At 44.9% G+C, this 25,828-nt stretch overlaps 1 protein-coding gene across 2 annotated transcripts; it reads left to right on the top strand.

Moving 5' to 3' along the window:
* Positions 1-17,829: 17,829 nt before the first annotated feature.
* On the top strand, positions 17,830-25,670 carry LOC139659573 (prickle-like protein 1). Of its 2 annotated transcripts, XM_071537881.1 has the most exons (8): positions 17,894-18,018; positions 20,021-20,134; positions 21,093-21,230; positions 22,237-22,440; positions 22,696-22,882; positions 23,053-23,931; positions 24,117-24,289; positions 24,332-25,670. In XM_071537881.1, exons 1-8 carry the CDS (start codon positions 17,896-17,898, stop codon positions 25,007-25,009), a joined length of 2,496 nt encoding a protein of 831 aa, XP_071393982.1. In that variant the 5' UTR covers positions 17,894-17,895; the 3' UTR covers positions 25,010-25,670. The 2 variants fall into 2 exon arrangements, with proteins under 2 accessions (XP_071393981.1, XP_071393982.1); XM_071537880.1 differs by having other exon boundaries at positions 17,830-18,018; positions 24,117-25,670.
* Positions 25,671-25,828: the final 158 nt, after the last annotated feature.

The following is a 25,828-nucleotide window of genomic DNA, read 5'->3' on the forward strand; positions in this document are numbered from 1 at the left end:
ACCATGATGGATAAGGTGCGAACGGGGCTTTACCAAAAAGTGCACCCACTGCAAAAAATATCCATCTTTAAGTCATCTCATCTACGCTTGAGTCTTGGAATATTCTTAAAACAAGTGAACAAATCAGGCAGTGGGTGAAATAGCTTAATCCCATTTGTTTCCAATGTAAAACAACTTATTTCGAGAATAGCCTGTTCTTAAATCAACGTTCATTTTCTCGATACTGGTGTGATCTGCTTTCTGGATTGTTTCAAGACTCGGTTTTCCCGAGGCTGCATTGGTATCGAGTAGAACTATCCCATCCACTGGCTGATTTTTAAAAGGATTTTAAACCTGAATATGAGACTAAATGACTTGTCATTTTTTGCAGTGCAGTCCCTGCTCTTTCTATGAAAGTGCCCTGCAAGCTGTTTGAGTGAATTCATCACTCCTTATGGAGCTCTCACAGTGCTAAACATGCCATAAAGATATTTCCTTTGGAGAATAATGACACACCCATAAGTTCCAAATATTTCCATGCTCAGCTGTGATAGAAAGTGCTAAACCCACAAGGCACAGGAGAGCAATTGCTGTTATATTTAACCAAGGCTCTCTGAAATAATATTTGCTCTCAACAGAGGACAGTAAACATCAACATAAGCCATTAAGTCCCATGCATGCTCTCTGGGAGGCTTACAGCGTGACAGACCCACTTGGCTCAAGAGCGCAGAGTCAGACTGGCCTGAAATCTGTCACTAAAGCCACAGCTGAGAAAAACACAGAGCTCTGCTGATCCCAGAGCAGCCCAGCTGTAAGCCGGTCAGCTCAAAGAGGTGAGAAAAAACACGTAACTCTGAAATATCCCAGGTCAGGCTACACAAGGTATCGTCAGCACTTTGGACACATTAAATGGGTGGCTTCAGCTGAGTGGAGTTGCTGCAGGGCAATTCAAGTGAAAGTCTTAACTGGACTTAAATAAATGGAATTATATCCAGGTGCACTGACCTTCATGGTTTTTTGGAAGTTGAATAGCGAGGAGTTAATTGCTGTTTCTGCACCCATTTCAGTGATGCCCGTTCAAAATATAACGTTAAGCTTTGCAAACGCCATGGTCTAACAGGGTCATTTCCATCCCTGGCTATGCCAATTCAATACATTCTTTACATAGATATCTTTTTCCACGCGACACTGACCAGTAAAAGAATAGAGTATAGAAACTAATAGCAGTGTGAGTGTGAGTCTTGGGGACAAGAGATGCAGGGAGGAAAGAGCGCAGAAATCAAGGTAGTGGTGTCACCTAGTGGCTAAAGTAGAGGCTCACTGCTTTAGAGTCACAGAAACTCATCAGTAGCATTGGCTCTACAACATGACCTATTCTACATTTTCATGCAAAATCAGTATCAACTCTAAAAATATCTTATGAGGTTTTATTTCAGCCTAGGGCAATTGTATGACACGATAAGCAATTTTCATTTTAATAGTGTAAAAGATGCTGTATCACCTGTGATCCAAAATACAATAATACATTTTCTGTGGTGTCATATCATCTTTAATTGAATAATAAAGATGCCTTTTATCATATCTGTTACTGGATGTATCAACATACTGTATATCTCCTGAAATCTGGGTCTTATATTTCACAGCTGTGGTTATTTAATGTTTAGATGATCTAGCAGGCAAGGCATGCGTTGGGAGAGATGTGAACTGGGCTTACTTTCAATTATCTGCTGCGAGTGTAAATCCTCTGTTGTGAATATTAAGTTATTTATAGACTAAATGATTTACAAGTGGTGTGAAGAAGTTTTTGGAGCAGCTCCAAATGTCACACAGTGCATGTGCATGTCTTATTTCCAAAGCCTTAAAGTTAATCAAAAGGTACCACGAATAGAATCAAAAGCCTTTTAATACATTTGGTTCCAGATTTGTGTGAATCCAAGAGGGAAATAAAATAGTTGCCTTTATCATAATTATTCTTGGACACAGCAATGGAAATAGTCCTGATCCTCTTTGGCCAGCTTGGTGTTGATGAATGCCAGCTCAATAAATGTGGAATAGGTTGATGGTTTATTTTAGTACCAAAGTGGATTGTGGAAGACTCTCTAGGATTTGGGGCTGGATGGCAGATAGGCCTGCTTTTTCTTATGAGCACCTCATAATGCACCTTTCAACTAGACAGACTAGCTTTATAACATTAGCACGCTTGTGTGCCATTGCGTTAGTGGGTCCCTGCACAGCAAGAGGTGTGGAGCCAGAGACAGATCACAGACATGAAGCCAGTCTCAGACATAAACAGTGGGGCATGTTGTGGTGTGTGTGTGTGTGTGTGTGTGTGTGTGTGTGTGTGCATTGTGCACGAGAGAGACAGATGGACAGCTATGTGTCCGTGTGTTTGAGTGTCTGTATGTGTCTGAGAGTGTATGTGTGTGTGGCAGACACCCAGCCGGGTGTGAATGAGCAGAATGTAAGTCCCAGTGCCAGTGTGTATACGTTTCCCACTGTTGATTTAAAAGCCCAGTACCAGTGAAATGTACACAGAGGCCTGTTTGTGCAGAGCTAGAATGAATCACCCTTGCGTCCGTGTAAATCGCCTGCAAGCCAAACACTCTGGCAGCCTTTTATCCCCAGACGTGGTCCAGCTCGCCGCAGCCGGGCTAAAAGCAGAGCCGGACAGGGCCGTGTGTTGTGAGGAGCTGTCAGAAGAGGCCAGTCTTTCATGGCCCTGGATAGGGAGATGTGGCATGGAGTAGGGCTGCCATAGACAAACTCCAGAGAGCAGAGCCCATTGACTGTAAACTGTTTGTGGTACGTTGGCAGGAGGCTGTATGAAATGTGGCTTGTTTAAACGCCGGTGGTCCCTGCGTCTATGGTCATTGGGCCTTGCTAAATGGACGGTGGCCTGGTTGGTCAATTTTAGGCCACTGTTACAGTGCGGTTGTTGAGAGTGGGAGAACCACTGTCGATGCTGCTGTCTGCGGGAGAGATCATAACTTTATGTTTGCCATGCGGTAAAGTTTCCCCCCCCCCCCAGTAACTTTCAAACTGCAACATGTACGTGAGTCAGTGGGATCTGCCTGGAGCAGTGGCACACATTGAATCCACATGCTAAGCATTATTCTAAAGTGATTAAAGGTAGTTAGTGATTTAGCGCTTCCAGGCACAACTCTGTTTATTAGGAGTTGCAGGATGATGTTAGAGGAAAACGGGTTTGGCTCACACACTGGAGTTTAATGCCCCAGCAGATCTCTGCTAACCACACGGCATAATTGCGGGGTAACCATCAGACCACCACGATGATGAAAGTCATACTCTACACACATGTTTCATTATCACTCCCATGTATAGGCATGATGCTCAGCTCTAAAGGAATACTGCATAATAAGCATGGTGCAGTACTATGAAACTGGTTATTATCAACATGTCTGTCTTTGATAAAGGGGAATAACAGATATAAACATGCCATGTATCAGCAACAGTGGCCTTGGTGATGGAGGGTTTGGAAAGTCGGTCTGACCCCACCTGACACAGACAGGCGTGCCTGCAGGAGGGCATGTTTTTCCCTCTGTCCTCCCCATCTATAGGAATCCATCCAAGCAATCACAGCATCACAGGGCGAGAAGCAAAAGAAAACACATTACCCTGAGATAGTCATTAAAAAGCTCAGCTCATTTCCCCGGCCCACTACAGGGGATTGAGTTAAAGCTTTCCGGACTCCTGGCTGGAAATATGCAAAACACTCGTCCCCCCCTCCCCTTCCTGTGGCTCTTGTTCCTCTGGCCCTCTTGGCATTGTCAAAGGGGTGGAGTCAGCGAGAATGGATGATATGGAAAAGGTCAGAGGGATTTAAAAATGGACTGTGCTGGGCAAAGGGTTTTGTACTGACAACAAAGGTATTTCCTGAGATTTTTCAAAAAGGTTACTGACTGGGGACAGTTGTTGGACGTCTGCCAGAACCTTTCTCTTAAATCTGCTTTTTTGGTGGGAGAACATTTCCTCATTAAAACTTTGGTCCAGTCATATTTCACTGTGTAATTAATCAGGTTTTGAAACAAATTTACAAACAAAGAGTTTGGCCATATTCCCAAATGACACAGTACAGAATTTAATTATAATAACTCATTTAAATTAACTCCTAAAATACATCATAAGAAGATTAACAAGGACAAACAACAATATATCAATATATTCTCCCCTATCCTCCCCTGTTGGGGAAGGATTAAAAACTCCTTCTTTAGCTCTTCCAATGGTGGATGGAGTTTTTCATGTGAGCTTATTCTCTGGTGCAAAGATAATTCCTTAACAGGATCTTCCATCCTAGAATAGTTGTCTGTACACCACCAAATATACACTTCAATGCATGCATTGCCTAAATAATGAAACACTTGACCTCTTCTTACTCTATGTGAAGCATTAAATTAGTATGATCAGTCCGTAACGACCAGGGTGATGTGCGCACTTAGATTCAGTACAAGAAGAGACACTGAGCCGAGGTAAACTAAGGTGAACTGTATGCGTCCGGCCACAAATAATACAGTACATGTGGTATCTCTCTCTCTCTCTCTCTCTCTCTCTCTCCCCCTGATTAAATCAGGAACTCTAATCTTGGATAACTTCCTGTCAGGCGTCTACTAGCAGTCATACATTTTCCCTACTTATTTGTCATTCAAATTTTTATTGTTTTAAATGTGTTTGGTCACACAAGTCAGTGTGAGACATTCATTCACAGCCTGCCATTACAAACCAATAAAAACAGAAACATATTTATTATAAACAGAAAGAAAAAAGGAAATCTGTGCACAAATAGGACATAGAAAATAATCACATTACAGTACATTCAGTGAGACACATGTGAGTCCAGAAATGTTCCCAGGCTGGTGCTTTATTACTTTTCCTATTATCCATCTTGTTAAGCACACACTCATATGAAGCTGTTTTTGTCATAGTATTTGGCCCAGTGTTTGAGTAGGAAAACCCCCATACACTCTGGGTGTTTGGGGGTTTTCCTTGTCTGCCTTATTAGTTAAGAGAAATTCTATTCAAATGTTATTTTTGTATCCCATCAGTCAAAACTCCAGCTAGCACATAACTTAATAGGATTAGTGTCCATGGTTATGGGTCCCTCAATTATGAATGAAGTGAAGGTCTGTCCATTGTATACTCACACCTCCACCTGGTTAAGTATGAGATAGCAACTCATTATTACCAGATAATTATCATAGGAGCTGTTTAGCTTTTCCTGGACTGTAATCTCCCATATGATACATCTCTGCACTAAAAATATGTGCGTTATCATCCACCGGAAATGGCTGTACATCACAGTGAGGGTGGATGCTGCAGGGCAACATACAGGTGGGTCAATATTGACAAAGGCCAACTGAGGACATTTCGAGCAGAGCAGCACCCCGAGGCCCGCGGTGCCCCCGCTGAGCTGACACAGAAACAGTTTGTTTGGCCACAGCAGCCTCCACGGCAGCTCCTAGCGAGAGGGCAGTTCAAAGAGCCATGCTTTTGTTTGCTGTGCTCACACTGTCTTCCTGTTAGGGGCTGGGCTCCCAACTAAAACAAGAGTAGCGGCCCACCAGATGTGTATATCTCTGTATGTGTGTGTGTGTGTGTGTGTGTGTATATGTTTGTTTCTTTGTGTCCTGTCCACAGGCAAACACACACTTGCCCATTCATGGAAATCAGCGGATGTTTGAAATGTTGGAATGGCAATAAAAAGTTATCCAGCTTGAAGGAAAGGCAACTACAGTATTTCAATTCAAATTGTGTGGAAAGAATCAATTTTTCGCCACACGCAGAGCATGTATCCCGACTCTGTTACATGTTCCTGTGTGCCAGCCCATGATGTTGACTGAAATCACTTAGCTGTCATTAGTGACCTCAGTATTCGCCGTTCCAACAATAACACACTGACGCTGACAGAGACAGGCTCATTATATGCTCGGTTTCTAAGAATAAGCTCTGCTCTGGGAGAATGGTATCCTTAATTTGGGGGGTGATAAGGCAGCCACTGGTGTCCTGTTTTCCATTCCACACATATACAGTGCACACACACATACATGCACACACACACACACACACACACACACACACACACACACACACACACACACACACACAGACACATAGATCCCAGGCACCGGTGATCCAAGCCTGGCCTGTGTGTCTGGCATACTGACTGAGGCCTCCTGGGGGCTTCAGTAGGATCTAACCAGACCTGAAAACACACACACACACACACAAACACACACACACACACACACACACACACACACACACACACCACGTCACATGCCTATCCCACTCACCACAGGCAAGGGTTAGCACCCCACCCCTTGCCCTTTTATTGACATGTGTCTCACACTTCACGTCATGAGTTCTGCGTTTTGAGTAATAAAAAATGGTTAACGGAGGAGACTTTGCATGGTACGTGTCACATCTTCATGCTTCATCCATTATGCTTTCTATCATAGCACACTTCTCTCTCAACTCTAACAGTTGTTATAATCTTGACTTCCAGGGTAACAGGGGAGCAAACCCCGTCCAAGTCTGCTCTGCTCAGCCAGGACTAAGTGTGCAGTTGGACATCTCACTCAGCCATGGGTCTAATAAAAGGACGTCTAGGACTTGTTTTTGCTCCCTTACACTCTAGACCTCACTATTCTGTACATTTGAATGGTAGCCACGTGAAGAGGTGAAAGGGTCAACAACATCAGAGCTAAAGGGAGCCTTTGGAAATAGCGTAGATCATTGGGCCTCTCTTCTGCTCTTTCTGCTGTTTTTTACTACCACCTTAATGACTTAAATTGTGTCCAATTAAGCGGGGCTGGAAAGAAGCATCCCCACTTTCAGTCGTCAGAGTTCCCTCTGTGCTGTGGCACTGGAGCATGTGTTTAATTAGAGCACTCTGAAAGACTGTAACGAAGTGTTTCTCCAGGAATGTTAATCATTAGTGGGATCCTGACTGAGCAGCTCTTAACTGTTTCAGAGTATTGTTGGATTCCATGGTTTGCCTTTTGAAGCCGCGCGGCTCGGGAAAATGCTTCCATGCTTAGCACTCACACCCGAGCCGCGCCTGTTTCGATGGGGCGGTCCCATTCATGTGCACGTTTAGCCTCAGGCTAGAAATACACAGGAAATGGTTCTCTTACTGTGTGAAGGATATACTGTTGAACTCTAAGGAGAGTTGAAGAGAAAAGCCCAGATGTGTGGGTTGCAAGGTTGAAGTGGTGTGCCTGTTAAACTCTCTGAAAGTGAGGTCATATGCTAAAAATCTAGTGAGGTGTCAGAGGTCGTTAGTGTTGAGCAGCTAGGGATCACCTTGTGAGCCTGGACACCGACAGGGTGCTGTTTCAACAGGAACACGATGATCAAACCCTCATAGATGCAGGACTGGGATGTGGAAAATTTGACCGTTTTCCAGGTCATAGGGAAAAATTGCATAACTTTGGAGAAATAAAACAGGAGAAGGACTGGATAGCCAAAATATAGAATAGCTGGTTAAACAGATTGGTGTAAGGTGTTAACCGGGGCTATTTTGTAATTTAATGTCTTTAGTCTTCCCAGTCTGTGTAGGGAGACCACACATGACAGGGTTTGCCCTTTGCTGATCCAGTGCTTTTGTCAGTGCAAGTGTGTAGTGTAAGAGGCAGCCCATTCATCCTCAGTCTGCTCTGTGTGTAGACAGCCACAGGCTTTTGTTGAGTTATAGTGTCCTCAAATAATGGGGCTTCCTCCCTGTAACAGCCCCAGGAGCACTGTCGCTCCACTTCCCATTGTTCCCAATGAGGTCCTGCTTTTACAACTAGGTGAGAGGGTGTCAAATTGAGGGTGAAATACGATGACCTGTCCCTATCCTACATCTCAGCAATGTTTGGCAAAGCAGTTAGACAGCGGTGTACTTGTTATAAAGTGAAGAAACAACCAGTCTGCTGACACCGGGCTTTGTTCAGCAGAGATGGGTTATGTAGGCTGATTTATGTAATGTATTACAGGGTAGCTCCATGGAAACTGGACATTCGTCTTGAATTACATCATGTATGACACAATGGTGTTACAGCAAATCAAACAGAGCAGAGCACAGAAGACAGTAGTTTAGCAACTAATACATTTATAGACTGATTCCATTAATTTGGGACCTTTCAAACTGACATCATCTATTTAAAATAAGTATTATGCTGTTTGCATAAGACAATAGCATTATGGACTGTAATCCAATAGTTAAACATACAGAATTTGACATAGAATGACCATTCACAGTAAAGTACTCTAATCATTGTTGGTGCTATTTGGTTATTCTGGTTTCATTGTAGCGAGCAGATTTGATTTTCAGTCTAGGTTGAAAAGTTCATAACCGAAGTTCGTCACCGTATCTAATTACCCATCCGATCTGATAAAATGTGAACCATTTCATTTTTCATTTTGATTTTTTTCAGTGCTCTGAGAAACACATAATCTTAAGGTCAAGTGTCAAGTGAAAAGATATTTCCCCCTAATTTTTACAAATGTGTTTTGTCAGAAACTGAGCTCAGATCTAAGTTCTGCCCTCAGCTGCCTCCAATGTGACAGAGTGAAACAGTAAAAGGGGTTATGTGAGGGTTATAGGGCTAACAAGCCCACGGTCTGACCTGAGTTTGTCAGCGCCAATCTAGCTAAGTCAATATCAATGCACTGACTGCTCCACCAGTTGACCTTTTCCTCCCTCTTTCAAGGCGTAAAAAGGATTGTTGTTACAGTAGAGTGATAGGCTTTTATTGGCCTTTATAACTGGGGCTTTTGTTGAGCCTGTGTCCTGCTAATACCCGTTGGCAAGTCATTTAAGCCTTGAGACAGGCCTACTTTTTATAAGGCAGCTCACACAGCAGTGAGTGCTATTCTCAACAATGGTTATCAATGACAGTAAGTTACTACACACTGTAGGGTTGTATAAGAGAGACTGACCTTCCCTCTGCCCCTTTGGTACACCCATTTATGGCATGTCTCGGGACCTAGATTTGACTGATGTAAACAGATTTACATTAGGTATTAAAACATACCAGTCTCCTATCTTTCCCTATACAATCACAATTTACATGAAGTATAGTATGTACTGACTGTGAGATATTATAGCATTCAGCTTTACATTAGGGTCTCGTTTTACGGGTCCCCATTTTCAGGGACGAGTTCGGACCAGAGAAGAATGCGGCTTTATCGTCGGGCGTTGGTTCTGATGATGATCATCCCTGTCCTGGCATTGTCAGGACATGCTGGTCAAGGAGTACCTAGCGGCTAGTAGAGCACAGGGTGTTTTTTTTTACAGCGGTCAGAAGGTGCAGACCAGGTGTGAGGTGCTGTTCAGGTCGTTGTGGCTATGACAGGGGAATGGGCTGTAAAGCCCCGGGGCCATAGATTTATGGGTCATCTGGTGCTCGCTGAGGTCAAGGGTCAGGGATGCACGGCTTGTCCAACTTTATATTTCTCAACTGTCTGAGGCAAACCTTGAACTGTGCAACCAGAGAAGCTTCCTCTAACAATAGAGTGGTACAGTGGATGTTAGCCATTCCTCTTCTGATAGACCTTCTCTGTTTGGGTGTGACAGACCAAAGATATGAACTTCATCCATGGATTCCCCAGAGTGTTTTCATTCAGTTAGCTGTCCAAACCTTAGTTCATTGTCAAAGGCCATTTCAGACGTGGATTGTTTTTTTTTCAGTTTCAGTAAGATGTCCTTATATTTGAACTTAAAAGACGCCTGTGATTTGTGATTCACAGGTGCAACACTCAGACGCGGATTGTCTCTGTGAACTTATTCAACCTGTTAGTCAACTTTCTTCAAATCCACTAACTTTGAAATGAGGAAGAATTTGGACAACTGTCTCCCCTAAACTGTAAATGTATCAAAACAGGTCATCCATTTCAACATTTTGACTGGAAATTAGCTACAATTCTGTTTACTCATACTGCCATTGCTGAATTGGCTCTGCAACTTTTATCCAGATTAGTTTTTGCTTTTTGCTTTGTATTTCTTGAATGCCCCCTCCAGGCAGGATGCTGTGTCGTCCCTCCCCTCTAAGACTTGCTAATGGAGCAGGGTGCTGAGTCTTTTGGACCAGCACAAAGGCCTGTGGTTAGTGCTGAGACCTGCTGTGAAAGGGCCCACCTCCTCTCTGGCCTTGGCTGCTACAATGGCTTTGTCCACACACCCACATGCATACACACACACGTACCCACGTGTTCAAGCATGCGCGTGCACACACACACACACACACACATAGAGAGAGAGAGAGAGAGAGAGCAATCACAGAATACTGACGTCATCTCTACAAAATTAAACATCTGCTAAAATGTTAATAAGAAAGCATTTCTAGCTGTTTAATAGATTCCTTACTTCCTAGTAAAATGTTCTAACACTTTGTTTCACAGTCTTAAAGTGTGTTAACCCTCTACAGCAAAACCTAGCACTGAAAAAGGATAAACTTTACTTCTCTGAGACACAATTATGTCCTGTATAAACATGTCCCTTGGGGGAGAAAGTAACACTTTGACATTGCAACCAAACAGCCACAAAAGATGCTAAAGGTGCAACTGTCCAGAGTTTGACCTGAACTGGTCGCTTTTGTTTTCTGAGGCAACAGGAAGAGCCTCACCTTCTGACATTCCTTAAGAGGTGAAGGAGAGGGAGAGGTCAACTGTCCTCCCCAGGGAGTTTCTCTGGCTCCACACTCACCACAGGATGAGGGAATATACATTTGTGTTTCACTGAATATGTTTATATGTGCGATTATATTCTAAACCCCTATCCTGATTATGAGAAAACCAAATATGATATCTGGGATGTCAGCCAATATTAACCTCATCCCATTTACTGTTGGTCTTCTTGGTTTGTGTAAGGTTCGTTTCCATGGTAATATTCACATTTGGGATATGGAGATGTATATAAGCAGCTTATCCTGAACATGACTAAGCAGGATATGATGTACTTTCTGTAACAGTCCAGTGAACTCACTGACTTTATGCAAACTGTTTGTTCTTATGGCCTGGCTAATTCCTTGTGACAAGGCCATTTAATTCTGGGAGAAATCTGCACAGACATCTGTACAGTTATACTGTGTAAGAGGATGAAGTGCAAATCAACAATGGAAAACTTTGAAGAGGGTGTGCTAAATCAAAACATATCACATCCAGTGGAAGTTATCAAAAAGTGAAAAAGACAGGATACAGCACTCACATTTCTTTTATTGGGGCACACACCATAAACTGGTGTGTGCCCCACTAAATATTTGTCCCCACTAAATTGACCTAATGAGCACTGTCAGTTTTTAACCCTCTTTCAGACAGTGCTAAGCTGATAATACAGCTTCCCAGTGGAAGTAGTTCTTTTGTATAGAGCTTTTATCTGTGATTCATATGTTAACAGGCCTGCTGATTCACCAGATAGCTGGTCTCATTGGAATAGACTTGCTGACATCATTGCTAACTGGGATGGTCAATAGGGTGGAGGATTATTTGAGGCTGATCCAGGATATTGCAGATGGTAGGGAGTTTTTCATAGTGGGATGGAAAAAAAAATCTTTTGTTCACTCAAGCTGACACTCTATAATTAAAAAGCTGTAGTTAGCAAACAGCTCTCTGTAACTAAGTGACATTTTATCACGCTAGAGAAGAGACACAAACCAGATAAACCCAAGCCAGACTGTAACGTTCACCACCTTCCCCACATCTTTGAGCCATTGATAGGGAAGAGGAAAGAAGAATGTCATGCGAAAGCTCTTGTGGCTATGGGGCGGTCAGTGCGGTAAATTGAGCTGTGGCATCACTGATGTGCTCCTTAAGTGCAGTTCCTCTGAGCTGCAGCTTTTACTGATGGTTCTCATGTGGAAGCATGTTTGAAGTACGAGGGGAGGGTCACCGGAGGAGAGACGCCTCGCTCTGCCATGCCTTGCCCTGACTGGCTGGTCTGAGGTTAAGGGGCCGGGCTGGGGTTAAGAGGGCTGGGCTGGGGGGGGTGGGGAAGGGGGAGGGGGGTGTGGAGGGTGAGAGAAACAGGGGTGGGATGGCCATCTGGCTGGGCTCCTCCATGTACACACACACACCCTCTCAAACACTCTCTCCCACTCACTCAGACACACATCTCCCTGATTTTTACAGTCTCAGCTTTGATATGGGCAGTTGCTGTGCTGACAGCTCTGCTAGAGAAGGCTGTGTGCTGCTGTCCTGGATTTAGAGCAGGAAGGATCAGGCATATTGAGACAGAAAGGCTGGAGACATGGAGCCCAGAGGCTGGAGCAGAATCTAGGACTGGATATAGTGGTGATAAGATCCTTTTCCAGCTCGCCTCAGGAGAGTTCCCCTGCACAGAGGTAAGACTCCTGGGATCTGCTGAAGGGAACTGACTGGAGTAGATGTAATCTGTTTTTCAGTGGAATGTGCCTAGGTTGTAGTGAGGCTTGAAATAAAATTAAAAAACAATTGCTGTAGATGTGAGTGTATTGCACTGTAATGTAGATTTGTTCAGTCAAGACGTGTAGATGAAATCGCTTTGATTATTTCGTTTGTCCCATATTTTCAGTTTAAGGGGAGAACAGTTGAATTATTCATTAGGAAATTGCATGATTCATGAAAAGCCATATAGCACATCATGAAGTATGATTAAGTAAAGCATAGATGGAATTCCAAATGCTCTGCTACTTCTGATCCGGGCTCAACTCCAAGTCTGTCTTCAGAACTATTTCTTTTTTCTTTTTGAGGTGGTCTGAAGGGTGCTAGTATTCAAAGAGTTGATTTTAGATCCCCTGTACAGTATGACCACAAGTGGTCGACTGAATCCAGAGGGATGCAAATGTGTTTGATGTCAACTGTGTGACAGCAGCACGTGTGTGTGTTGGGTTGTAGTTCAGGACGGCCAGTGCATGCAGGTGGTCTCTCTATGAGTGCAGGGCTCTGTGGGGATGTCACTCCCATCCATTTGGTCTTGGAAAAACACCCCTCAGCCACGGAGGGAGGCCTCCACAGGCTGACCAAACTCCAGCCATCTAGCACCTCAACACTGCACATATAATAAGCTCCTCTCTGGTTCTCTTGTCAATGGTACTCGGATTTTCCAGTGGCATTTCCATCCAGGCATTTTCAAGCTGATTGGATTCAAATCTTCTGTGGAAAGAAATACCATGAATGAATGTCTTCTGTGGTGTTTTTCTGTACATCGTTTTAGAATACTCGGTTTATAGGATAATTCGATTACAAGTTTAACCTTTAAACAGTGATTTCCGTAGGTTTACATGTGAGGCCGCTGATTCACACAAGGATCCAATTGTGTCCGACAAATCGGAGCTGCCTTGCAGTATGATGAAGTTAGTGGTCACTTTTTGCATTCTCGATTGTCATAGATCACTTTTCACAAAGGATATAACATATGACATTAGACATTGGTGTGTACTGGGATTGGAACAATATGCTGTGTATTTTTCAAGTTGAGCAATATCTTGTCCGACAGCAAAACAGACTTGTCAGAGTTCAAACTCAAGACGGCAGTGACTTTGAACAGAATATCTTGTTTTCTCTTCAAGTAGAGCCTATCCTGCATTGCTGGGCTAGCATGAGCCAAGTCAAACATGTTGGGCCGGTCCAAACTGACAGAGAGCGCTGTGTTGGGTTGTGTGCATGTCCATCATCCACTTCCTAGAGGAATATAGACAGTAATTCAGACCAGAAGCTGCTTATTTTTCCTGTGCGCTCTCTCTCTCTCAAGGGTTGTTAATCCAAGGCTCCAGTGTCTGGATTTGGAGGGCTCAGGTTAAAGTCTTGTTGAATACTCTTTAAAAATGTCACTGGCCACTGTATTTATTGATCAGTCAGAGTATGAGGTCCTGTGAGAGGTTTGCATTGACATGACATACACTGTAGTGAACACATGATGTTGGGCCTGTACAGAAGTGTTTTTAAACAGTGAATACAAATCAGTGGTTATTGAATCAGTTTAGCAAGCTTGTTATAGAGATTTCTTGGAATATATATACGGCTTCTATTTTACAAGACTACAGAAGTCTGTGTTCACTTTTAATTTATGAAAGAATGCATGGCCTCTTCATTCATTGTAAATATGGTCTAGTGGGACTTTGCAGCTCTATTCATTGACTAGGAACCATTCAAAGCAAACATGTATACCTCGTGGTTCCCTCTGTCACTGTTTCACCCTTGCCTTGACTTAAATTTCCTCTCTTTTGTGGAACAAGACACATTAACATTTTCAGACATGTCAGTTACCCCATTTTAGGTTCAGTCTGATACTACCCCCACCACCCCACTCCTTTTCCCTTACACCCCCACCAATCCCGCTCCCCCCCCCAACCCTCTGGCCCTCTGTGGGCAGATCAGTCAGATATGCAGGCCCGGAGCTCCCAAAGCCATGTTAACAAGCACCTTTACAAAAGAGAGAGGGGCTGTTAAACATTCAGGACTGCAGGGGTCTGGCTAGTGTGGGAGGAGGGCAGGGGAGGAGGAGGGGAACAGTGAGATGGGGGAGTTTGAAAACTAACCTTGCAAACCATAGGTTCCTTGTTAGGAGAAAAACTTTAAAAGCCAGCACAAGTGATGAATCAGTGAGTTGGCAAGTCAGTATAAGCGTGGTTAAGTTAGATGGCTCAATGCTTCTGTCATTCAAAAGGTTAGGGAAGTGTTCTGGGCATAGTCAGAGGAAATGAACTGCATGACATTAAGGGGAAAATTAGCATGCTAGCAGATGTGGTTGTATGCCTAACACCAAGCACTGCACATCCTGTATTCCTGTTTGTGGGCCTGGCTGAAGCTCAAGCCTGACATTCCTCTGAGTCAGGTTTGGCTGTGTGAGACATCATCAAGGAGACTTGGCCAACATGTGAAAGCAAACATCTTTCTAACAAATGTAGCGCATGAGTGAGTGTGTGCCTGATAAAATGTGAGGTAGTGAAGTCAGAGTCTCTTGGCTCCTGACTGAACCTGCCTATAGTTAGCTATCTCCCATGTGAAACCCAAGCTGCTCTCAAACAAGGCCACATTTTTGCAGGTTATTTTGGTCTCATTTGCAAGTCAATAGATGTGAATAGAACAAGAGAGTGTCTTATTTCTCACCCCACTCTCTCGTCTGAAGACAGGTTATCTGGGTTTGATGGCTTTAACTGTCATGTATGTGGGGATAACACACCACATCTTCAGAAAGAAAAAAGACTTGAAGGGAGATAAACAGGCTCCTGATGGAACAAGCCTTTAGTTTATTCCCCTACAAAGGCACCATTGTTCAAGACATCACAGGCGTTTTAATGGGAGGTGTCATAAGCCAATCCACCTGACTTGACACTTTGTGGCACAATGTAGTCACGAATCCCAAAAACAGCCCAAGAATCCACTTCCACCACCGCCACTATCCATCACGCTTATGTCTTGAGGTCTTGGAGTTGGCAGGCTTGTGGAGGGCATGCCAGTTGTTGGCATGAGATATAGCGGTGAGGCCATGGGGGCTGACTTGTCCTTGAGGGAGATGGGATGGTATGAATAGCCAGTAGCTGCCTGGCCTGCCATGCCGTGTGTGGGGCAGTTAATCATTCCACAGGAGGGCTTGGCGCGCTGCTATCTCAGAAAGAGTCGTCACTAAACGAGAAACAGGGTACAGGAGCGTACAGCTGACGCTTCAATTGGTGTCAGGGTGTTTATGGCATGTGTATGTGTGTGTATACTCTTAGTAGCATGTGTCTATGTGTGTGCACACGTGTCCACGTTTGCTTCAGCATAAATGTGTGCATTCCCTCTCTATGTGCGCATGAGAGCCACAGGAGCTATGCATATATGACATTCCAGGGCAGAGCGTAGATTTTCGGGCCCTCTACTGTCACGCCTGTGTTCTTCAAAGGCTGCAGTCAAGTGTGGCTGGTTTTCTCAGCTGTCTCTCTGTGCCCTTGCTGGCCATAGGGGGTGGAGGCGAGGGGGAGGTGGTGTAAGGGCCAGGCTGCTGGACACTGGCTGGGCTCCCATTTGATCTCAGTTAGAGCTCCTGGCCCGTGAGAAATGACCACAACTGGACACGCATTCATCATGTCCATGTCTGCTTGGTCCTGCAAGGCTTTCGGCAGCTCAGGAAATACAGTTAGGGTTTTGGATGGTGACTAAAGGTGATTCATGATTGCCCCTAAGGGATAAATTAAGTTTTTGAATTGAATTGCTGTACGAACCCATGAACTCAGTCTCATTTCCTTATTTGAAGGAACAGCTTACTCAAGCCACTTAGTCAAACCACAACTTGGCAAAGCAATTTTGATATGTCCCTAGTTAGAATTAAGGTTACACTTGTATATAAAGGAGATTAAGTGCTGCCAATATACTGTATATTTTAGCTCTTCAATTACAATTACATGACAGCCAATTCACGTTGCATTTCCATCCCACACGCAATAGCTATGCACCAATTTGTCTTTCACTAGATATACTGTATGTCTCATTTGCTTCCATTTTTGTTGCTACTACAGTATGTCTGGAAAAGTGTGTGTGTGCGGATGTGCAGAAATGCATTTGTGCTAGTGTGTGTGGTCAAACGCACACACACATAGGTCAACGTTGAGCCAGTCTTTGATCTTCCAGCCCTATTTCCATCCCTCCATTCCATTGTCAGTATCCAACCGAGTATCAGTCGAGCCCATCCATCCATCCCTCCCTCTATCCATCCATCCCTCCCTCTCTGCCTCCTTCACCTGTCTGGCGTTGCTCTATCCATCCAAAAGATGAAAGGATGATCAGACACTCACTGCAGCAGGTTGGAAAACAAACAGTCCAAAGAAAAGAGAGAAGAGAGGGGAGATGAAGGGAGAGACCAGGCCTGTGGACATTCCCCATATGGCAGTCTTATCCACAGGGTTTGTGTTTTCCCTAAGGCCAGGCTTGTGTTTATACAGACCTCGAGCTCCACTGATCAAGCCAACATCAGATCCCATGTGTTGGCCCCTCTTGGGACACATAGCATAGATAGAGTAGCACCTCAACAGGAAAAAAATGATGATTGCTCATTCAGACATGTTCTCTGCAGATAAGGTGAAGTGTGGGGCAGCCAGTGTCTGGTGCTGCTTTTGTGCTTGTGTTGATGGCAAACCGAATTACAGCATGCAAAAGGAATGTGAGGTCTATGCAACATTGCCCCAGACTGGGCGTTGATGTAAGTAATTCTGCATTAACTGTATCTTCGTGAGTAGCTAACTGCTTGTTATTGTCACTAAAACGAGTTGGGACGTCACCTCATGAAGCTTCTGGAATTTCCTAATGGCTCCTATATGCCCAAAAGCCACATGAGGAGGACACATGGGTGACATGCTACCACAGTGGCAGTGAAAGGGTATAGTTCTCTTTATGAGTGTCTTTATGTAGGAGACTCATCACCAGAGGAGAGCCAAGAAAAGCTTGCTCAGATACCATAATGGGCTTTTTGGGGGGGCTCTAGCCCACATGAAAGAGGCAGTGATGGCGTGATTCAGCTGGTGGTTAACATGCATGGGAATGGCGCTGAAATGAGAGAACCGGATGAGTTGGAGTGATGATAGCATTGTGTTAGGGATGTGTTGATGTAATGGGTTGTTAACTAACGTTTCGCTCTCTCGTCTGTTTCGATCTCTCCTCCTCTCTCTCTGCTTGCTCCCGATCCTCTCCTGCCTTCCTCTCTGTCACATTTCTCTCTCCTTTCCTCTACATTCTTCATTCTCTCCTCTGTCCCTCCGTCCCTTTCTATCTTATCTTATTCATTCTCTCTCTCCCTCATTCTGTTCCTCCATCCCTTTCTATCTTATCTTATTCATTCTCTCTCTCCCTCATTCTGTCCCTCCATCCTTTGCTTTGTCTATCCAGTAAAAAGAGAGTCTGATGAGCTTGGTGGGTGCGGCGGTGTCAGCGGCCGGCTACCAGGGTGGGACGCGCCAGCGAGACTTGATGATGGAGCAGAAAGTCAGTAAGCTGACCTTCGGCTTCCAACGCAGCTCCACCTCCGACGATGACTCAGGCTGCGCCCTGGAGGAATACGCCTGGGTACCGCCCGGCCTCAGGCCTGAACAGGTGAGCAGGAGATTGTATTACTATTCTTGAAGGTGAAGGTGTTGTACAGTGAATTGGCATTACTGTATTACAAAGAAGACATATGAGATTGTTCTCTTTATTTGTGGTATACCTATTTCATAGCTTCACAAATAATTATTTCCCAAAATCACCATAATGATGTAATGGTGTATGCTCCTGATAGAGAATAAAAACAGCCCTGACCTGATTCTATCTCCCTCCTAGCCTATTTCCTGGCCCAGATAATGCTGTTCAGCACATTACTGAATAACATGCTAACTAGGGTCTCTGGATAATGACACCTATGGGACAGACAACATATTTCATCAAAGTTTTGCTTGGTTCTTTTGTTTGAGGCAGACTTGTCAGGCTCTACCCAACAGCCACTTACAGGCAGGATGTGTGTATTTTTATTTACAAACTGCGGTACAGCAAAGTCTGCTTGTGATTATCAGAGATCTGTTAGAGGAGGACTTAGTGGGTCGAGCCTGCTGCTGCTGGCAGGATCGGGCTTTGAGGGGCCGTCTTTTAACAGGCCCTCTCCTCCACAAACACAGGCTGGGCTGTTACGTATGTCCGCAGGGCAGCCAGTGTGATGTGGCACTTTCCCAAAATCGACAGGGGAGGCCCAGTTTTTCCTCCTCTCCCCACGTCTCTTTCTCCTTTCTCGCTGTGTTTCTCTCTCCTCTTCTCCGTCTCTCTCCATACCGCTCCCCCCTTTTAAACAACACACATGGAAGCAATGAGGGGGTGATGGGCAAGAGAAGGGGGTCGCAGTAATAGAGAGAACCCTAAAGCCCAAACACGCAAGGCCTTTTGTGTGGAAATGCGTGGGTCAACTGTAATGCCTTTACTGCAGCCATTGCCCTGAATGGGCCACGTATTATGGGTGATCATTACAGTGGAGAAACACATAGGGCCTGGGTGATGGCTGACTGTTCCCTAGCCCCCAGGGAGCTGAGGGGTAATAGCAGCATGAAAATGTGCATAATTTATGGCGGGGGCAAACGCTGGGCTGATTGTCAGGGTAAATTGCTGTTGCCCCCCCTCTAGACGGCCCAAGCAGCAGGAAGTCCCCCCTAACACAGGAGACAAGCACATCCCACCTCTTTATCTGGCTGGCTGTAATGACCCCTCCCTCATAAAGGTTAGCCCTCAGTGGTCAGCCCCAAGGGTCAAAGTGCCACCGAGACACTTCAAGACCGGCAGCTTTGTCCTGTCCCTATAGTGACAAGCATATGACAAGTCCTCCTCTTGCCCACCCCACATACCTCCTTGGCTTACTTAAAGGCACCCTAAAACAGATTTGGCCTGTTATTCCTTCTGAGTTCTTCAGTATAAATTTATGAAGAAAGGGACTCTCACAATGCTATTATCACAGTGTCCAGGGAGACTTTGAGGATATGGGTACATTTTCGCTACCATGTACACTACTATAAAATAAAGTTGCTTTGGGGGTTAAAAACTCAAGCAAACACTGAATGATTCCACAAAGTCAGTCTCCCATACATTGTAAGTGGACCAGTTCCAGAATGTGTCTCATCACAAATTAGTGTTTTGGTTCTCTGGTTTCTTGGAAGCGAGTTGTTCATGTTCATAAATACTGACTGGACTGTCCAAGATTTTAACAATAATATATTATTCTCTTTAAAAGCTCAGGAATTTAGAAAAACAGCCTTATTTTCAGATTGATGACCACGCATTTTTGAAAATGTATCATGAATTTTTCGTGGGTGAGTCCTTTCATGAGTTGTGATACTTTCTCTGTCTATAAAGGAGTATTTGAACCTGAACTAGCTCAACTAAAACATGAAAATTGTAGGAGAAAAAGTTTTTTCCTCAACAAGAGTGATATGTGGATTTTGTTATGATGGCAGAAGAAAAGGGCTGTTTTTCAGTACCAATACCCAAAAGTATTACCTGGTCTTGATGCATCCCAAATTGGCCTACCAGATGGTGTTCCTGTGACTAATGTCTTTACTCCATGCCATGCTTTATCCAGGTCCAGTTATATTTCTCCTGTCTGCCTGAGGACAAGGTCCCCTATGTGAACAGTCCGGGAGAGAAGTTCAGAATCAAACAACTCCTCTACCAACTGCCGCCGCATGATAATGAGGTAGGAAAATATCTGTGTGTGAGTGTGTGTGTGTGTGTTTGCAAGTATCATAAAATTCATCCCAGCAGGCTGTCTCATTTAAGCCATCGTTACAGCAAAGGTCCCAGCGCCCATTTTCCCACCATTGCTCCCGCTGCTCACCCTCCATTTTGTTTAAATAGCTGTATCTGTCCTTGCCCGCTAAACCCACAGTGTTAACAGCCTCACCATCTCCATGCCATCCCACTAATGTGAGCACTTGGCATTCACGTTGACATCACACTGGGGGATTTTTGTTCCAATCTTGTAGCCTTGTAGTGTGGGCACAATGTGACTTTTGACTTGATGATTTTATGATGTTTGCTGGGAGCCCCCACCGGCAGGATTCCTGTCATAGCAGTGGTTTTTACGAGGACGGCTCAGCGGGAGAGAGGGACGCTGGCTGAAAGAGGCTTTATGTGATGCCACCACCGCAGTGGCACCGCAGCCCGAGCTGCGTGTCTCTCTTCCTTTGTTGCCCGTCTTCTTGATTTCACTCTAAACACAGGCCTTGTTTGTGTAAACGTCTGCTTTCCCTCTTGTTAAGGCTTTGGGAAACATCAAAAAGGGCTGTTGTAAAAATTAGGTTCTCAATCAGGGACTGTGGGTGGAGATGTGTAGGGGGGTGTAGCAAGGGCAAGCTGGGGTCAAGAGTTGCCTTTGTTCAACATGCTCTGGTATGCACTCTGCCCTCTCTCATACTTAACTCACTTTATAACCTTTATTGGTGACTGACAGGGAGTCTTGCTATTGGACTCACTACAAGATATTTCCGGTTAATGTAATATCAAAAGGTTATTTAGACAAATTCCAAAATTCAAATCCCATCACAGCGCCTGTAAAGACCTTATCAGCATTACTCCCTTTTTAAAGAGTGAACTCCAATGGTGTAAAATTGAAAGTGGCTTTCTCATACCTAACCAATCACCTCCCTTCCCAGGTGCGTTACTGCCAGTCCCTCAGTGAGGAGGAGAAGAAGGAGCTGCATATGTTCAGTGTCCAGAGGAAGAAGGAAGCGCTGGGGAGGGGCACACTGAGACTGCTGCCCCGCAATCTTCTGCACAGTGTCTGTGAACATGTAAGTTCCCTTTCACGTATCACTTATAACTGTAATCACTTATTGCAGTTAGCCAATTTAAATATTCAGTGGAGAGCAACTGTGGTATAAAGTTGTTTGAAGTCAAGGACCTGGCCCATATTCTCCTGAAATCCAATAGCGTTTGTGAACCACAGTACTGAAAACCAGATTTGCTGCCTGTCCTCTGTGCATCTCCTCTGTGGGTATTTGACCAATCCGTAGAGTCGGTTTGAACTAAAACCCAGAGGAAGAGTTGAAATAAAGAGCTCAGTATCAGCCATGCTATGTAAGAAATCCCTAAACACAAGATGGATTTGCAGCCATGCAGACTAAAACGTTGTCTCTGCTGAGTTGTTTGGAGTGGCTCAGCACAGCGTTTCACTCACTATTTACAATGGTCGTTGAGTAGCCCAAGGGTGACCATTAAACCTTGTCAAAACATAGTCCCACTGCCGCTCTCCACTAGACCTCCATCCTCTCTCTCTCCCCCAGATAAGGCTTGTTTTCTCCTCGTGGTCGCCTCTTTGACGGCCTGGCTTGTACCAAGTCACTGGAGTCGATTTGAACAGGCTTTTGTCCCCACATGACGCACAGGCAGGGGTTAGAAAAGAAAAACAAATCAGCCGGACTGGCAGTTAGGATAACCCGATGGCTATAATTCGTCTCGTCAACAGATGCCTCATACTGTACACTGACAAACACAGATGGGCCACATATTTACCCCCTCATCAATAGGGCGAAGGGACTTAGCAGCCATATGACACCCTAGTTTTTATGGGCCATGCTGTATTACTAGGAAAAGGGCACTTAACTTGGGCTTGAAACCATAGCTATGTCTATGCAATTGTTTACCTAATTAAGTGTTGATAGTTGAACTGAAATATGCAAAATTCAGATTCAGATTTTGTCACAGATTATTCCAAGACTACAGCTAATGCAGAATTTTGTAAGATTGTATAATTTTCAATGCGTTATCATGAACCGTGTCATCACGTGCATATTGCAGTGTGGTGAGAACATCAACGGGGGAGAAATGGCAGTGTTTGCCTCCAGGGCGGGCCCCGGGATGTGCTGGCACCCCGCATGCTTCGCCTGCTCCACTTGCAGTGAGCTGCTGGTGGATTTGATCTACTTCTACCAGGATGGAAAGATCCACTGTGGAAGGCACCACGCTGAGCTACTCAAACCTCGCTGCTCTGCCTGCGATGAGGTGAGCCCATGAGACTGAAATACTGAGAGAAAACAATGTAGTGGAGGAAAAACATCCATAGTCTGTGGTTTTATGGTCTTTCAAAAAGATCTACTGTATTGACATATGGTTTGGCTTTAGTGGGAAATTCCTCAAGGCTAGCAATAACATTTATCCACATATTTCTCCATTGTCTTCAGTAAATAAATGAAGATAGACGATATGAAAGCAAAAGATGGCCTTTTTATCTCATCCAGTTTGCATCTGTGTCCACAGATTATCTTTGCTGATGAGTGCACAGAGGCAGAGGGGCGTCATTGGCACATGAAGCACTTCGCCTGTTTTGAATGTGAGACAATTTTGGGGGGCCAGCGCTATATCATGAAGGACGGCAGGCCATACTGCTGCGGCTGCTTTGAATCTCTCTATGCAGAGTACTGTGAGGCCTGTGGAGAACACATCGGTAAGATGCTGCTCATCAGATACAGTTAACAGAAAGGCATTATGATTAATACATTTTACATTTTACCAGCATGACCAATTATGATAGAATATTTTGCTGGTAACTTAACCAAGTGTGCCGTGGTTGTCTGCCCATCTCCATATTTACTCCAACCCTCTCTTTTTTTCCAGGTGTGGATCATGCTCAGATGACCTATGATGGGCTCCACTGGCATGCCACTGAGAGCTGCTTCAGCTGCGCCCAGTGTAAGAGTTCTCTATTGGGCTGTCCCTTCCTGCCGCGCCAGGGTCGTATTTACTGCTCCAAAGCCTGCAGCCTGGGGGAAGATGTCCATGCCTCTGACTCCTCCGACTCTGCCTTTCAGTCAGCGCGCTCACGCGAGTCCCGCCGCAGCGTGCGCATGGGCAAGAGCAGTCGCTCAGCTGACCAATGCCGCCAGTCGCTCCTCTTCTCACCCTCTGTGAACTATAAGTTTCCCGGCTTCAGTGGAAATGCTGATGACACCCTGACCAACAAGCTGGCCCACATGAACTTGTCTGATGAGCGCTTCTGGAGGGGACGTGGCGAGGAGACCGAGGCACCTGACGACCAGGAGGAGGAGTGGGCTGAGCACGAAGACTACATGACTCAACTGCTGCTGAAGTTTGGGGAACATGGGGTCTTCCAGCAGGCTGATGACTCCAGACCCACCGATTTGTGGATGACTGAAACGGACGCCAAGGTGAAGCAGGAGTCCTCCAAAGCTGGGGGCAGCGGAAGTGGAGGAGGAAGGGGGAGCCAGAGTCTGGCCAGTAAGAAGTACCAGGCTGACATGTACTGGGCCCAGTCACAGGACGGGCTAGGGGACTCGGCCTACGGTAGCCACCCGGGCCCAGCGAGCAGCAGAAAGATCCAGGAGCTGGAGCTGGATCATGGAGCTGGAGGAGGCTTCCAGGGAGAGGAGCAGCAATGGTACAATGACTCTTTAGAGTGTATCACTGACGAGTTCAAGAAGACTGATCAGAGTGTCCGAGACTCCATGGACTCATTGGCTCTCTCCAATATCACTGGTGAGTAAAAATTACATAATTTTATTATTATTAATTGAAATCTCAGAAAAATAATAATATTATTATTAATATTATATCTCATGTGATGGTATTGGTTGATTTAAGATACACTATACAGATCCATGTCATTTGAGTCCTTATCCAAACAATTTAAAAAAAAAATGTTCTTCTCTCTCCTCTCTCAGGGGCCTCAGTTGATGGTGATGGTAAAGACAGGTCATTGGTGTATTCCTTGCAAAACTTCCATGACCTGGAGACAGAGGACTGTGAGAAAACCAGTAATATGGGAACCCTCAACTCCTCCATGTTACATAGAAGTGCCAATTCCTTGAAGAGCCTTGTATCTGAGCAGGAGGAGGTGGAGGTGGAGGAGAATGTTCCAGAAGAGGAAGAAGAGGAGGAGGTTCCTCTCCCAGAGGAGAGAGCCAAACCCCCTCATGTCCCTGCCCTCAGGAGGACACGTTCCCAGTCTAGGCCGCAGCAGGTCAAATTCTCTGATGACGTGGTGGACAACAGCCATTATAGCGATCTGCCGGTGCGCCAGCCCCCTATGAGTGAACGGACTCGGCGGAGAGTGTACCACTTTGAGGAGCAGGACCAGGAGCTTCGCTCTGGCCGCCACCATCATCACCACAGGAGGCGCCGAAGCCGCAAGTCTCGCTCTGACAACGCTCTTCACCTGGTGCCCAAGGAGAGGGCCCATATGTCCTACAAAGAGGACCATAGAGGGAATGCCCATGGCCCTAAGGGCCAGGCCTTCCATGGCCAGCTCCCCCATAGCCACCCCAACCCTACTGCCATGTCAGACTATGGCCTGCAGGGCCCGGCCATGGGGAGGTTCCTGGGGCTGTATGGGGATGATGATGACTGGTGCTCCACATGCTCCTCTTCCTCCTCTGATTCTGAGGAGGAGGGCTTCTTCCTGGGTCAGCCCATCCCCCAGCCCAGACCCCATAGACACTACTACACTGATGACTTGCCCAGCCCTGTGGCAGGCATGCCCTCTCCGCCTTACGGCCCACGGACAAAGTCCAAAAAGAAGAAGGGGCACAAGGGGAAGAACTGCATCATTTCATAGACTCTCATTATTCCTTTATCATAAGCTTTGGGTAATGCTCTGCCACTCACCTCTGCCTCTCATTGCCACTGTTTGAAATGCCAAAACAACCTGCTTGCTATTAAATGCTTAAATTCTTGCCAGCTGGACGTACTGTATATGTTTACACAGCACTCAATTTACCAACGTGTTTGTATAAGACACAAAGTCCTTATTCTGATTCTTCTTCTGTACGCTTCTGTAGCATTACAAACTGCCAGTAAAGTAACAAAGAAAGTATTTCAGAGTAATGCATATTTATAAAGCATCATTTAGAGATAAACTGAGATTATTATTTAACATTGCAGATATTAATGTATATATTGTAGAGTTCAAAAACAAGATGGCTATTTTTATACCCCTGAGTTCATGACATGCTTTGTAGCGGAATGGCATTAAGATAAAACTGGTGGCAGTTGGTACAGAGCCATTTTTCCATGAGGGTGTCAAAAAAATAAATGACATACTGAGTGTGACCCAGGCTCTTTAAGTGTGTTTCTTCCAGGCTAGTGCAGCCCGAACACAAGAGGAATATTGTATGTATTATAGGGCCAGATTGAGTGGTCTATTTATGGGTCATGTTGTATTGTAAACAAATCATTGTAATCTGTATAAATGTACAAACTGGAATATAAGGCTAAGATCAGTGATAATTGTAATAAAATATATATCATGATTTTGTGCTTTTTTTTCTGCTTGAATGTAACTAATGGGAGATAGATATCAAAACACAGGAGAAAAGATGTTTCACTTTAAAGACCTCGTAACTTTTATTTACAACAAAATTCTATATGAAAATCT

The sequence above is a fragment of the Centroberyx affinis genome, unplaced genomic scaffold (genome assembly GCF_046629955.1).
Source record: "Centroberyx affinis isolate AG114_WGS23_722 - 3 ecotype Tasmania unplaced genomic scaffold, CSIRO-AGI_Caff_v1 ptg003145l_1, whole genome shotgun sequence".
NCBI classification, from domain to species: Eukaryota; Metazoa; Chordata; class Actinopteri; order Beryciformes; family Berycidae; genus Centroberyx; species Centroberyx affinis.

Coding starts and splice junctions, on each gene's coding strand:
- LOC139659573 (XM_071537880.1), top strand. CDS start 17,830: ATGAGCTTGGTGGGTGCGGCGGTGTCAGCGGCCGGCTACCAGGGTGGG. Junction 18,019..20,020: donor CCGGCCTCAGGCCTGAACAG/GTGAGCAGGAGA, acceptor TGCTTTATCCAG/GTCCAGTTATATTTCTCCTG. Junction 21,231..22,236: donor TGCACAGTGTCTGTGAACAT/GTAAGTTCCCTT, acceptor TGCATATTGCAG/TGTGGTGAGAACATCAACGG.